The following is a 14,565-nucleotide window of genomic DNA, read 5'->3' as shown; positions in this document are numbered from 1 at the left end:
CTTGGAATTATCATGAGTCCTAAAAATTATGATCAAATCAAAATGTATGAACATTATGAAAATGTCTGTAATTTTTTTGTGTGATCGGCCAAAATGAAAGGATGATGGTAACTATATTTTCAATCTAAGCTTAAAGTCATTTCCAGCACTCTAATCTAACATATGTACATCACATATCACGGCATACAGTAAAGAAAGTAACCCTTAAATAAAGATAAATCCATAATAGAATACCGTAACATCGCGTTCCATAACATTTATTATCTCAATGACCACATATCCACATTCTGAAGATAGCGGATACGACAAGTGCCCTATAAGGGTTTTGAATGTTTCCGAAACACATCATGTTGAACCCGATATCTTGTTGGAGCTTCGAGGAAAATTATTAGCAAAGGGTTGATTGGTTCTATCATGTTCTGTTATTGGGTAAGCTCTATTTGGAAGTGGTTATGAAAAACATAGGTTAGAAAAGTTTTTTGTGGAATGGTGTATATCTCTAATAACTTAGAACTTAATATTCAAGTAATAGAAGAAAGTATTAAAAAAAATTGAAAGTTATGAAAAATATAGGTTGCAGAATAGAAAAGTTTTACGAGGAATAGTGGATTATACTAGAATAGTAACTCGGAACTTAACCTTCAAGTAGCAGAAGAAACAATAAAAAAAAATGACGAAAATACATAGGTATGGTTCGAGAAAATGCTTGTCTGGTGATAAATGTTTGTGACATAATATAAATATAAGCACTTTTCTTATTACAAAGCCTAGTCATGATTTATGAATTGAATAAGAATATAGAAAACACATTCAAATGTTATTCACTCATATTATTATACTCCGCTTGAATTTTGAATCAAATAATGTTTATATACGTAGATAAGCACTAAAATATTATACTACGGTCCCATGAGTTTCACAATACACTATAAAGACCAATTAGTATTTTCCACACGACTTCGATTTTACACTTGAAAGGTTTAGGGTAGGTTAGGGTCAAAGGGGTCGAATGAGGTTGATGACTCACAGTTTACAACCTTCAATAAATATGCAATGGAAACTTCTTTGTCTAAAACATACGCGGTTCGATTTAAAAGCTATGTGTTAATATGTACAAATCGCATTGTTTATACATGAAAGATTCTTGCAAATAATAAGTATTAAATGTTATTAGAGTAAAAACATATTTTATGTTTCAGATATATTTTTTAGGGTTCCGTACCCAAAGGGTAAAACGGGACCCTGTTGTTTTCGCTCCTCTGTCCGTCCGTCTGTCACCAGGATGTATCTCATGAACCGTGATAGTTAGAGAGTTGAAATTTTCACAGATGATGTATTTCTGTTGCCGCTATAACAACAAATCCTGAAAACTAGAATAAAATAAATGTTTTGGGGGGCTCCCATACAACAAACGTGTTTTTTTAACATTGAAGTTACACTGCGTACTAATTGTGTTATGATAATGCATCTCGTCGTATATCGTAGCGGGAATTTGACGAGTTTTTGATAACTTAATGACGGATCATATAAGTAAGTTTGAGAGTATAATCTTCAGAGAATATAGGTGATCAATACCCCAAGGAGCTAGTGCATTATGCTTGTATACATGTTTTTATTGGGTTCAATAAAGTAATCGAGACTCTCGACTAACTAAGAGAAATATACATAAGTGTTCTTTTCTGGATTGAGAAATTCAATACAAGATCTAACTATCCTAATCATCGATAAAAAAACAAAAGCGTGGATGACGTTGCATAAAAAATAACCTAGTCTCTTGGTGGATACATAGAAATTCTACCATAAGGGTAACTAAACTTAGAAACAAAATAAGAAGAATATAACCTATAGTCACTTTATACTTACCTGCTATGTACAAAATGCATGTAACAAAAAATAATTACAAACACTAATAAATAGCTTCATCCTTTTCAAATACACACTGCAACTCCCAACACAGACTAATAACTCTCTCAATTCCTCTAATAGAATGATAATTTACCTTCACCACAAAATACATAGGTACAGAAGTCAATCTACATACAAAGCGCGTTCGAGTCACGCAGACAAAGGTGTCTATGTGTGCGTGTTCACAGACGCGCTGTCTCAAAACAACTCAAAACAGTGCGAGCGCGGCTGCCGCTTTCTTGAGATAAGCGCGTCACACAAAGGTAGATAAATGTGCACGCGTTGTGATACCTTCCTAACTGTAATTTGACTGCAATATTTTTAATTTTAATAACAAAAGAAAAAGTAATAATGGAGCAACAAAATTCGTATTATAATTGAACAAGTTGACGGTTGTTTTATACAACAATAAACAGTGAATTGTCGTTTTTTTAGCCTGCCGTATTACCTATAGTATGTACCTACCTATTTTCTCATATTTCGATGGTTCGTTTAATAAACGCAGTAGGTAGGTACAATTAGGTGGGTAGGTAAGCGCCCCGGCGGCGGCCTGCCGTAATAAGTTTTGCTAGTGTCGACCCAGGCGAACCTGCCTACCTACCCTCAAAGATTATTGCTAGTAGGAGTTGCTAATTTTTGTGATCATGGCGAGACTATGTTGTAAGGTAGACGAAATAAAACTCGCACATCAAGTTTTCTGTAGGTAGAAGCAAGCTTAGATCAGGGACTGTACCAACCCATTACATACAAAAATATTTTTTTCACAAGTAAAGAGTAGGGTAAGTATATATGTATGAATAACAAAATTATAAATTGCGGTTTCTGAAAAACGGTATCTCGTTCAAACGAATTTCCGTTGAAAGTGTTTATTAACCTCTTGTATGCCACATTAAATATTTTATTATTATTGGTTTATATTTCATTTTTCCTGTTTTATTCTCAACAATACATCAAATAATTAGATACGAGTAGGTACCACTACCACGTTAGTTTTATGCGCATAAAACAGTTGACAACCCTAGCGCGACGGCCGAGTTTAGGCATGAAAAGTGAAGTACATACATCAGATTGACTTCTGTACCTATGTATTTTGTGCCTTCACGAGCAGAAACTTAGAGGTACCGTGGACCTCCGGAACATTCCTCGTGGGATTCAACTCGTGGCTCCATCCCACTAATTAGGCACGGAGAAATGAGGCCAGTTACAGATTATGTACATGTGTAATGGTTTAGTGTGCCTTAGGGAATGCCATTGGAAGGGTCGATGGGAAGTCTTCACGCGATGCAGAAGTAAAAAATAACTAGTACTTGTTATTTGGTCTAGTCTAGAATATGGTTGGTTGTATGATCTGGGACACGTACTACTATATTCTTTTAGTCTGACATATTCATCAGCCTTTCACTGTTCCACTACAGGGCAGAAGCCTACATAGAGGGAAAGAATAAGCGTTAATCGCCAAGCTTTCTCAAGATGGACTTGCATTAGAAAGATTTTGGTCTACCTATATTATATTGAAATTCACAAAACTTACTTAGATTAAACTTCTTACAGCATTGTTTCAGTTTTTTGAATCCATTGGATGAAGTATTTAAAGTTATGTGCACAATAAAATATGTTTGCTATCTTGCCAATTGTATCTTACAAAAAATAAACATTTCCTGTTACCTGCCCTACACTTTATTTAACCTTTTTCGAACGATACGCGAGCTGTCACAGTATACAGAACCCTTCATCTGTCAGATCATTATGAATACCTTATATTGCTACAGCAAAAAACTCATACGGTTTTATTTGAATGCCATCTTGTACGTAGGTGTTACAATTTTCTATTTTCGTACCCAGTTCATGAGTCGAAGTATGCTCTACAACGGAGGTTTGTAAAACCAGTGGAGAGAAAAAAGCAGTACTATTTTTACCTCACTGTTAACGTTTTATTTTTTTCCTTTCGATGTGGGTTGTAATGAGATAAGCGCTAACCGAGGTCGCACTTCTATTTATATTCATGCAACCATAGTAATGTTCGAAGCCTTCTTTTTCGTGACGTCATAGATAAAAGTGTTGTCAGCATTATTTTTTATTACTTATCGATAAAGTGTAGCGTTGTTGTTTTATCGATACTACTTATAAATAAATCAGGAGATTATGCTATCAAAGATCACTGAAATATTACAAAAATAATGAAATTTTAGTCTTTGTGGTTTAAACTATAGGCTAACAGAATCTGTTGATTTGTCAAGTGTAACTCCTGCTCGCGATGTATTAATGGATGTCCGTTTCAACTTTTTGCTTTCTATTATGCACCTGATATCTATCAGGTGCATAAAAATGTCCTTATCCACCAGTAGTAATAAAAAGTGCAGTATGCGTTTTGAAATTTCCCTTTGGTCTGGATTTGGCACCGTTGAAAGGTTTTCTATGGGCAAAAGCTACTCTTCAAGTTCATGAAAAAGGCAGGTTTTCAAAACTTTACAATAAAAGTAGACCTTTATTACATAAACACAATATCTTATACATAGGTACTACATTTTTTAAACCGCAATAGGTGACATCACGTTGTTATTGCCTTGCTCCCGACGGCTTATAGTGAAACTCAGCAAAGTTTTCGATACTAAATATGTAATCCCATCAAAAATCTTCTTAAGAGTAACTTGCATCATCGCCAATCCCCCACAAAATGATTTGCACACGCTCAAAGATTTCATATCGATTGTAAAACAAACTGCGAATTCCTCGATTGTTAGGAAACACTCGATTTCTAAATATATCGATACCCGTGTTGGTTTTGCATTTCATTCGAATTTAATTTTATGCGTTGTATATGGATCGTAATGAAACTGTAATAACTACGAAAAGGTAATGTCGATGAAATATTCTGCTATCGTGATGGTACGTCTATGTAATCATACATAAAAGAGTTTTTCATTAAGGCGTAATTAATTAAGTTTTGATAAGGCAATCGAGTTCTTCGTACATGTGGTTTTTTATTCCTTTGAAATTAGACTTATACGTAGTTCATATTTCAATAACCCAAACAATGTTACATTGTCTATATTTGAACCTTCTATTGTTTACTAATACAAGGTTTATGTATTAGAAACTAGAATAATGCTTCAAATTGAATTATATTAATAAAACAATATGCGCCTAAACATCTGGCATAGTATATAACTACATAAATCATGTTATTCCCTCATAAAATATTCTAGATTCAATTTTAATAAAGATAGCTCTTTTAGCAAGCTTATACCTATGAAAATATAGACAGCATGTAGGTAGGTACTATACATTGTACACATCATGAGCAGTATAATAAATTCACTCAATAAGTTTTTTCAGAAGCCAGTAAGTCTGAGACACCAGTCTTACCAAGGGGTATCGGGTTGCTCGGGTAACTGGGTTGAGGAGGTCAGATAGGCAGTCGCTTCTTGTAAAGCACTGAGTGCACAAAGCACATGGTTGGGAAAAAGACTCGGAGGATGATGATGAAGTTTTTTCATGACCACTCCAAATTCTAGATTAATGATTGAATTTACCAGAAATGAAAATGGCGTTTCAAAAACGTTCTTAAGCATCTTTGTTAAGGATAAAACCGTGATCAAATTAGGTGGAAAGCTTTTCTTAGACAATTTGATTGGCGGACCTATACAAATTGAAGATACGATTAATCCATATTTTCTGAAATATTTATTCCACATTTTTAAATTCTGTATTAATAAAGATCATCCATACAGAAAAATATCAGCAAAAAAACAACATAAATAATTGGCATTTCATATCACGGAAAAAACCATGCTATTTTTCCTGCAGGCACCAATATTGTACGTACAGCTTTGACTATGCAATCAACCTTTGTTTCATTACGAGGAATCAAGTTTCCTAGTGTAGGTACCGAAGCCAAAAAACAAGCTCTAATTGAAAAGGTAGAACGCATCACGTGACGGAACGCCGAGCAAACATTTATTGATCAAACGATGTGTATCGATTGCTCCGGCCCTTACAGGTACTTTGCCAAAATTGTGTTTTTCACCCATCACCGTTACTAATCCTTGTAATCCTATCATCGCGATTATGTGGAAGTTTGTATACCTACTTAGTCGTTACTTTTTACGAAATTTGGTTTTATAGCTCACCTTTGACTTTTACGCACTCGTATTTATACTAATATATTAATATGGTAACAAGTGTAGGAAATTGACAATGACTACCTGTAGGACGGCATAGGATATTTTTTTATTAAGTAAAAAATACTGCTCGCAATCTGCTGGAATTTATTTTAAGCAAGAAGTTATGAGGAAGACGGCTGGCAGGAGCTGGATGCGAGAAGCCGAAAATAGATCTCAGTGGCGTGCACTTGGAGAGGCCTATGTCCAGCAGTGGACTGCGATAGGCTGATGATGATGATGATGATGTTATGAGGAAGTCAAATTGATTAAATTTGGATAAACCGAAATAAGACTTTTTATTAGTATTTCCAACACGTTACTTTAACAAAATTCAACGGTTCAAGGGAACCATTTTTATAGTTATCAGAATCAAAGCAAGCTTTAGACCGCCACCAGGCACTAAAATTTTCAATAATAGTTACTTCTTTCATCGAATTTTTGTCGTTCAGTTTCCTACAAAGTTCACATTGGGGGTCGGTCATGGGTGACTCATATACACTATGATATGAATAATGATTTGTCCATCTGAAAAAATCGTAATAAATAGTCTTGTTTCTGATTGCAGCTACCATTTTTTCTACAAGCATTTTTATACCAAGGGTGCGCACGTCTAAATAGGAACCTTCTGGCATAAACCTGGAATAAATGTTGAAGTAAAATTAAATTATATACTAGCTACTAAGCAAGGTATTATTATGCTGATATTTTTGTTTTGGATCCATATGGAAGCTTGTCCTTAGCATACACCACACTTCGTAGATAGGAAAACTCTTTGCCTCAAATATCAGCTTTACTACAGTCACAGCTTATCTCACCTTGTATAATTCGCTCCGCCATAGACAACAGGCACGGTATAATGTTGCAAAGGAGTCAAAAGCTTCTCAGTAACATAGTCGTCAATCAAAGAGTTCTCAAAGGATAAGTAGAAGTAGTAATATCTCTCCAAAAGACTCAAACATACCAAGTTTATGTTTCTGGGACAATTTACTTCACCGGGACCAAATATGTCTAGAGTCATATTATAGTCGGATAATTCGTCTTGAATTTGTAAAGCTATCTCACGTCTCTTATTGGCCGCGTGTTTATTTGAAACAAACCAAGCGGCGGCGTATATCTTGCCCTCAAGATTCTTCTTGAATGCACTATCTATGGGCTTCATATCCTCCCATTTCAACCAATGCATTATTGGTTTAGGTCCAATAATGGAGCCTGTTATGTTTCTAATTATGATGTATCCTAAATAGATATCCGAATTCAATTTGTACGTCATAGTCCAGTTGAAGACTCCTCTCAAGTTCCTACATCTTACCGGATAGTTAACAGCGGATTCACCACTTAGAAATATGTATTTTTGTTGATTTGATCGGTCTTTTGGTAAAATTAAAGGTTTTTTGTCCAATTTAGGGCCATGAAACATGATGGCATCAAAATCTGAAATCCTCCTTACAACTGACTTGATTTTGGTAATGTAACAATTACTTACAGGACATTTCTTTTTTAAAAATAAACTTCGGTCTCCAATCATTTCTTTGATTGGAGATATATGAGGATCATTGAATACTAAAATGTATTTCAGGTTTGTATCAAATGCGATTTGTATTAGTCGTACTATTATTAATGAACACAATGTGGTTGTAAAGGTGACTAACAGAATTTTCTTTATCATTGTGATTGTATTAACACACGTTAGTTTACCGTTGAACCATTTCACTTTTTATCATATTGCTTCATAATTTTCCATATTTTCCTTCACATTATTTTTATAAAACAAACGTATTCCTTCACACAAGCACCTTATATTTCTATTAAAACAGAAAAACAATCTGCATAAACCACACGTAATGAAGCTGGTGATAATTTATGATAAAGATCGTAAAACAAAACATTTCATTATTTCATTTTTGTTATTAGTAGGCTATTTTTATACTTAATCCCAAATGGTATCGTAAATCCGGGACCGTTACCGTGCTTATTAAAAATATGCCCGTGTTAAAACGTTTCCTCTCTTCTGCATAAAAACTAGAAGAAATCGTAGACGAACTAAAGTCATCGATATAACCCACCGGATTAGCAAGTTGAAGTGATAATGGGCAGGCCATATTGCTCGCAGAGCGGATGGCCGATGGGGTCGAAAAGTGCTGGAGTGCAGACCACGGACTAGCAAGTGCGGGACGTAGGACGTCCAGCAACAAGGTGGACAGACGACCTTATAAAGGTCGCCGGAAGATGGATGCAAGTCGCCTCCAACAGGTATCTGTGAAGATCTAAGGAATATGTCCAGCAGTGGACTGCTGCTCTATGGCTGAAATGATAATAATGATGACACTGCTTAAGGCGGGGTAACGTTTAGGTAAGGGATTGATTTCGAAATAAATGAAAATACCCTCAAAACTAATAAACAAGCGAAATGTTTTCGAACAGTTTGTTGAAGCAAATTAATTTAATGTCAAAACAAGGCTTCCACGAAACTGTGAGCCAATAAGACCTTTAAAATTTGTTGAAACCGAGAATTGAAACTAGGAACGTCAAACTTAAGTAATTTTGAAGCTCTCACTTGTTGCTTTCTTGTACGTGGCCTCGGCAGCCAAATAATATCGAGATAACGAACAAATATCCTTCGCGTTTGGTACAAGCTCGTGACCTTATAAATTCAAGGCCAAATAGGAAACGCGTATAAGTGTTATGAATTTCATGTTCAAAATATTTTTTTATGTTTTTCACAAGTTTGTAAGAAATGATTTATACCAATTTGATGACGTACGGAGTCATGACAAAGATTTATTTGTGAGAAATACCAACTAAACCATATCAGTCAATTGTACTTTAGGTAAATAAATAGTATATAAGCAGGATATAATAGTGACCAGGTGTGATCAATGCAATATTGATTACAGTGATTTATCATAATCAGGTCATTAGTTTATGTAGGTACTACAGCTGTATATAGACATACACAGCCCTACTAAAAAAACTTAAACATTTGTTAAACACTTGTCTGTCAAAAGTGTGGCTGCAAAACGGACCATGTTTCAACGTCATAATCTGTCAGTTTTTTAGACAAGTGTTAAACAGACGTTTAAAAGATTTTGTGGTACGACGGTATGTGTTACTTGACACTTAACAACCTACAAGTATCTACATCATTATAGCTTTACCAAGATTTACAAGGAAACCATCACACTTACGTCACTTTATAGGACGATATGTTGATAGAACGAAGGCCAAGATTGTTGAACAATATATCTAAATGACGTGACTGAATGACGTCATAATATTTACACCCTCTCTTGACCTCAAAAACACACCCTACAGTGTACCTTCATATATAACCGGGTTATATCGAAAAGGACGGTGGGAGGTAAGAAAAGGAACGTTTTTATGCAAGGTACAATGCTTGCGAAAAGTAACGCGGAAAACTAAATCGGAGGTTTGGAGAATAACATGTAATGAAAAAAAGTGTTGATTTCTTTGGAACTTGATTACGTTGAGTACATCCCATGTAGTTGAAGCGTTTATGGAAACTCATTTACAGTTTATTATTTTTTAATATTTTTTCGTTACATCAATGTAGGAACAGGGCAGAGTGTAAGGCAGGAAATAATATACAAAATCCTTTGTTTTACAGCAAGCAAATATTTACTACATAAATAAAACAATAATTCTAACCAAATTCCCGGCATACGTCATCACATTATGCAACCCACTCATGACTACACATCACGTACATTTGATGCTCAAATTGTCCAGATTTATTAGATAATAATAGAGGAATACAAATAGATATAATCGTAACAAATCCAGTTAAAAGCTAGACTGGATTATTGCAACTACGCGCTCTAATAGTGATGTGGGAAAATAAACCAGTGGAGTGAGCGATACGCAATCATTGGAAACAATAAGATTACATTATATCAATTAAGAACTATAAAACATTCAACCATTTTGCCTTCATATATCTAAATCTGGCAAGCCTCATTATAGTATGCCGTTTTCCTGTGGTCTCACCCGCGTGGTCCCGTGGGAACTTCAGACAAAATATAGCCCTGATACACGGGAAGAGTATCGTTTTCCAACAGTAAAATAATTTTTCAATCCGGTTCAGTAGTTTTGGAGCCTCTATGGTACAAACAACAAACAAGAAGAAAGCTTTAAATCAGCATTGATGAGCAGAAAAAAACAAAAAGACTGAAGTCGCAAATCAGGCTTAAGCTAACGTTTATGCCACCATCATTCTATTGGGACAATATATATATCAATAATGATGCTCGAACTAACTTCTTAAAGAAACACACCAACCAAAATTCCTATTTCAAAATCAAACAAAACAAAACCATCATAAAACAGTGGTTAACTTTAAATTGGTTGTAGTGACGTAACTGAGGTGTTCATAACTCAACAACGCGGTCAAGTGTCTGACCGACCCTTGTTATAATTCCGGCAGACACTGAAATATCTCAAGTATACCCAAGAGTTACGAGTGATCCTACGCCTGTCCGTTTTATCTGCACGAAAAATTGTCGGATTACCCTGTAATTTTTGGGGCATATGACCGTAACAGTTTTGAGATAAGAGGGATTGCGTACGTGCTGAAAAAATGAAATAAATAAAACCTAAAAATACATTTTTTTTTACATAAAAAATTGTGGTCATTTATGCTCTAAACCTCACAGAGAGATCATACTAGAGACAAATATAAAACAATACTTGCAACGCTCGCCTGTATGTTGCAGTTTGTGGCAAAATATTTTATTTCACCACAACACTGGAACTGAAAAATAAAATAAAAACGTCAGGCATCAAAACCCAAAATGACAAAAAAAAATGAGTGGCTTTGTACCAGTGTAAAAGCCATTATCATACACAAAAAAAGCTAGATTGTTATGTACTGTGTCAAAATTTTATATCCACTATTAATGCAGTATTCTAACAAAGGCCTAACTGACATGTTAAAAAGAATTTTAATATTTTTAGGGTTCCGTACCTCGAAAGGAAAAAACGGAACCCTTATAGGATCACTTTGTTGTCCGTCTGTCTGTCTGTCTGTCTGTCTGTCTGTCAAGACCCTTTATCTTAAGAACGCGTGGACGTATCAAGCTGAAATTCACATGAAATACTCGAGTCTATTGCCCCTTTAAGCTGTGAAAATATCAAACTTCTAAGCCAAGCCAATCAAAAGATACAACCGATTATGTCGATATTTTCAACACATTTTCGACACTCGCAAAGGAATCAAAACCTACAGGGTACTTCCCGTAAACTCAGAATCTTGAAATTTGGCATGAAGCATTGTCATATAATGCAAATATAGGAAAAATTGCGAAAAACACATTTTTTTTTGTTATATCATATAATAAAAATATTTTATTAAAATGAAACTTACTGCCTTATTTCTCACGAACGAATAAAGGTACCAAATTGAAATTCATACCAAATACCTAGGTCTATTGTCCCTTTAGGCAATGAAAAAATCAAACTTCTAAGTTAACGCGATCAAAAGATACAGCAGTTTTACCGACACTTTAGACGAATTTCCGTCACACGCTAGGGAATCAAAACCTACAAGGTACTTCCCGTGAACTCAGAAACTTGAAATTTGGCACGAAGCAACGTTATATAGTATGGATAAAGGAAAAATTGCGAAAATGATAAATTTGAAGTTACATAAAATATTAAAATATTATTTTTGCTTACATGACATAAAATATTTTTTTAATGATTATAAACTTACTACTACGTTAGGTGATTAATCCCTCAAAAGTAAAAGATCCCATTCCTGCAATGGCTGCTTTAACCCAAATTAGTAGTGAATTCTCATCACCTAAAATAAAATAAGCTCCAACACAAGGTTACGTTATAAATTGTAAAGGAGTTCCCATAACTATATCTGATCTTTGCTATCGATCTCACAATGGCAGTCAAACCTATCTATGTGGAAAGTCTTCGCCAATACGAATAAAATAAGCCCAGGTAGTTGCAACATACCGTTCAGGAGTTCCCTCGACTCTCTGTAGTCTCCATAATCAAATCAGCTCCAAACCTTCACCGTTTACCAGTACCCTCAAAAATACACTCACATGTCTGCTTATGACTCGATGCGTGCCTACAATATTCAAGACTTAACCTCTAAGAGTTGACCTCGATTTCTCAGGGTTTCCAGATTCTCATCAGATCCTGGTCAACCGAATTGACATCTTCCTTCTTTATGAAAAGTCTTTAAGAATAAAAACTAGCATTGCAACCTGTACAATCCTCTGAAACTGCTTGTCTTTTATATTTTTCAAACGATCCTGGACATTCGTCTCCATGGAATTTTAATAAAATATTTATATTCAAAGAAACGTCATACCATTCTCCACTATTTAAAACTACTTTGATTCATGTCCGTCACTTTTTACAAAGCGGGTCAGATATGCCCAATGACCTTTAAGACATAATTAGTTATTTTCAATCAAATTTCTGAATGATGACTATAAAATGTTGTATATAAATAACTTTAATATTATAACTTTTACAAGGTACTGGCCTACTATTTTAGTTATATTATAAAATAAAAAATATTAACTATTTTGACTCTCACGAAATTACCATAACTATGATTGTTCTAAACTGAACGGTTGGCGCGAGACTCACTTTTTATCTGTACAGGATCTGTACGGAACCCTCGGTGCGCGAGTCCGACTCGCACTTGGCCGGTTTTATTTACAACATGAATTTTATTAGGAAACAAAATTGGCCGTCAACCATACGATAGTACGGTCTCATGCAGCTATGAAGCCAATTATTATGATTTTTATTCAAACTAACTAAACTTTCGTTTTAGTTAGAAGGTGTTTTGTTAGTACAAATATTACTTTCGTTTTAGTTAGAAGGTGTTTTGTTAGTACAAATATTACTTTCGTTTTAGTTAGAAGGTGTTTTGTTAGTACAAATATTACTTTCGTTTTAGTTAGAAGGTGTTTTGTTAGTACAAATATTAAAAAAAAAACTTTAAAAAATTTAAGCTTAAAAAATTTAATGAAATTGCATTCCCTTTTCCAAGAAAACTGTCCGGTAGTTACTAAAAACTGTATAGACTCTTTGACGTAAACTTTTTCCAAGCAAAGTTTTAACATCCGACGTTGTTCCGCTGAGACGGGAATAACAAACAAGCTCACTTTACCGCTTACAACATTAGTTAAAGAAGATTTTTCTTCTCAAAGTATGAATAAAATATTTATTATAGCATCCGAGTGAAATAAGCTTTGCAAAATTTCTTAATCTTATTTAATTAGTTGTGAGTATTTTTGAGTGTCAAATCGAAGTGTTGCTTGAAAACCTGAATTTCCAATAAAAGATTGACATCTCGTCATCATCATCAACACTTCAGCCATAGGATGTCCATTGCTGAACATAGGCCTAGTCCGATTTCTAGAAAGATTTAATAATGATTTGCCTTTGGTCTACGAAATATGAAAACTCTTTAGAATAATAATTATGATTTCTAATACTTAAATATCATCAAATCGGTACTGAAACACCAAACCTGTCTAAATATTATTACCTATGAAGTGAAATAATAAATATTATGACTTTTGCGTGGTTTCATATCTCTTAAAACAAACAAAGTAAGATTTAACTAGTCTTTCTTACTTTTACACGTTCATAATGAAGCACTTTACATATTGTCAAGGTTATCAGCATCTAAGTAAATAACTTAATTATCATGACAATTAATTGGCTTTGTTCTTACGAATAAAGCAATATTAGATTAGAATATCATAGGATATTTTCGTCGTCTCATCATCAAATTACATTGTGGACTTATGTGGTAGTGACGTCAGAACCAGATCGAGTGTCACCCACTCAAAGATAACTATTTATATCAGCTGATTATTTTATCGATATCGATAGGCTGTATAAATATCTAATTACTAGACATTATCGTTGGTAATTCAGTGTCGATCATACTACTGTGGTAAAAGGAAATGTTTAAGATAATTATTTTCATAATAATAAAAAAAAATAGTTTTTTATAAATTATGAATTTTATACTTAAAACTTTTAATGCATCTCGTTTCAGTTCTGTCTCTGGTTTTTTTAGCCATGAAATATTTATGTTCAAAACTTAAAGACAAAAAAAAAGGTTTAGAAAAATTGGCCAGTATTACAATCAGCAACTATTAAGTTCATAAGAGTTTTTACTATACATTATACAAGGACAGTACAATATAAAGGACACAACAGCTGTAGCTATAAGAACTGCAGAAAACATTTTCTATGTAACGTTAAAACTGAGGACAATACCTTCAACCGTCGGGAAAGTTTTTCAGAGTTATAATTCAAGCTTTTAATGTAAGCACATTCTTAGTTTTATAAGTGTGTGAACTCATACTAAGTAACTTTAAGACTTTAAGTCAGTTTTCTAGACTGTCTCACACATAAATTGTTGGACAATCCAACTCATTACAGAAACTAGTTTTGAAATGATCAATCATATAAATTGAAATAATCTTAGGTT

The 14,565-nt window shown here is 34.2% G+C and overlaps 1 protein-coding gene across 1 annotated transcript; it reads right to left on the bottom strand.

The window, feature by feature from the left end:
• Positions 1-6,879: 6,879 nt before the first annotated feature.
• On the bottom strand, positions 6,880-7,865 carry LOC110381090 (alpha-(1,3)-fucosyltransferase C). Its single transcript, XM_021341297.3, has one exon. It carries the CDS (start codon positions 7,732-7,734, stop codon positions 6,880-6,882), a length of 855 nt encoding a protein of 284 aa, XP_021196972.3. The 5' UTR covers positions 7,735-7,865.
• Between the last annotated feature and the right edge of the window lie 6,700 nt (positions 7,866-14,565).

This window comes from Helicoverpa armigera, chromosome 17, assembly GCF_030705265.1.
Source record: "Helicoverpa armigera isolate CAAS_96S chromosome 17, ASM3070526v1, whole genome shotgun sequence".
NCBI classification, from domain to species: domain Eukaryota; kingdom Metazoa; phylum Arthropoda; class Insecta; order Lepidoptera; family Noctuidae; genus Helicoverpa; species Helicoverpa armigera.
Note: the sequence above shows the minus strand (reverse complement) of the source record. Positions and strands in the feature narration are given on the sequence as shown.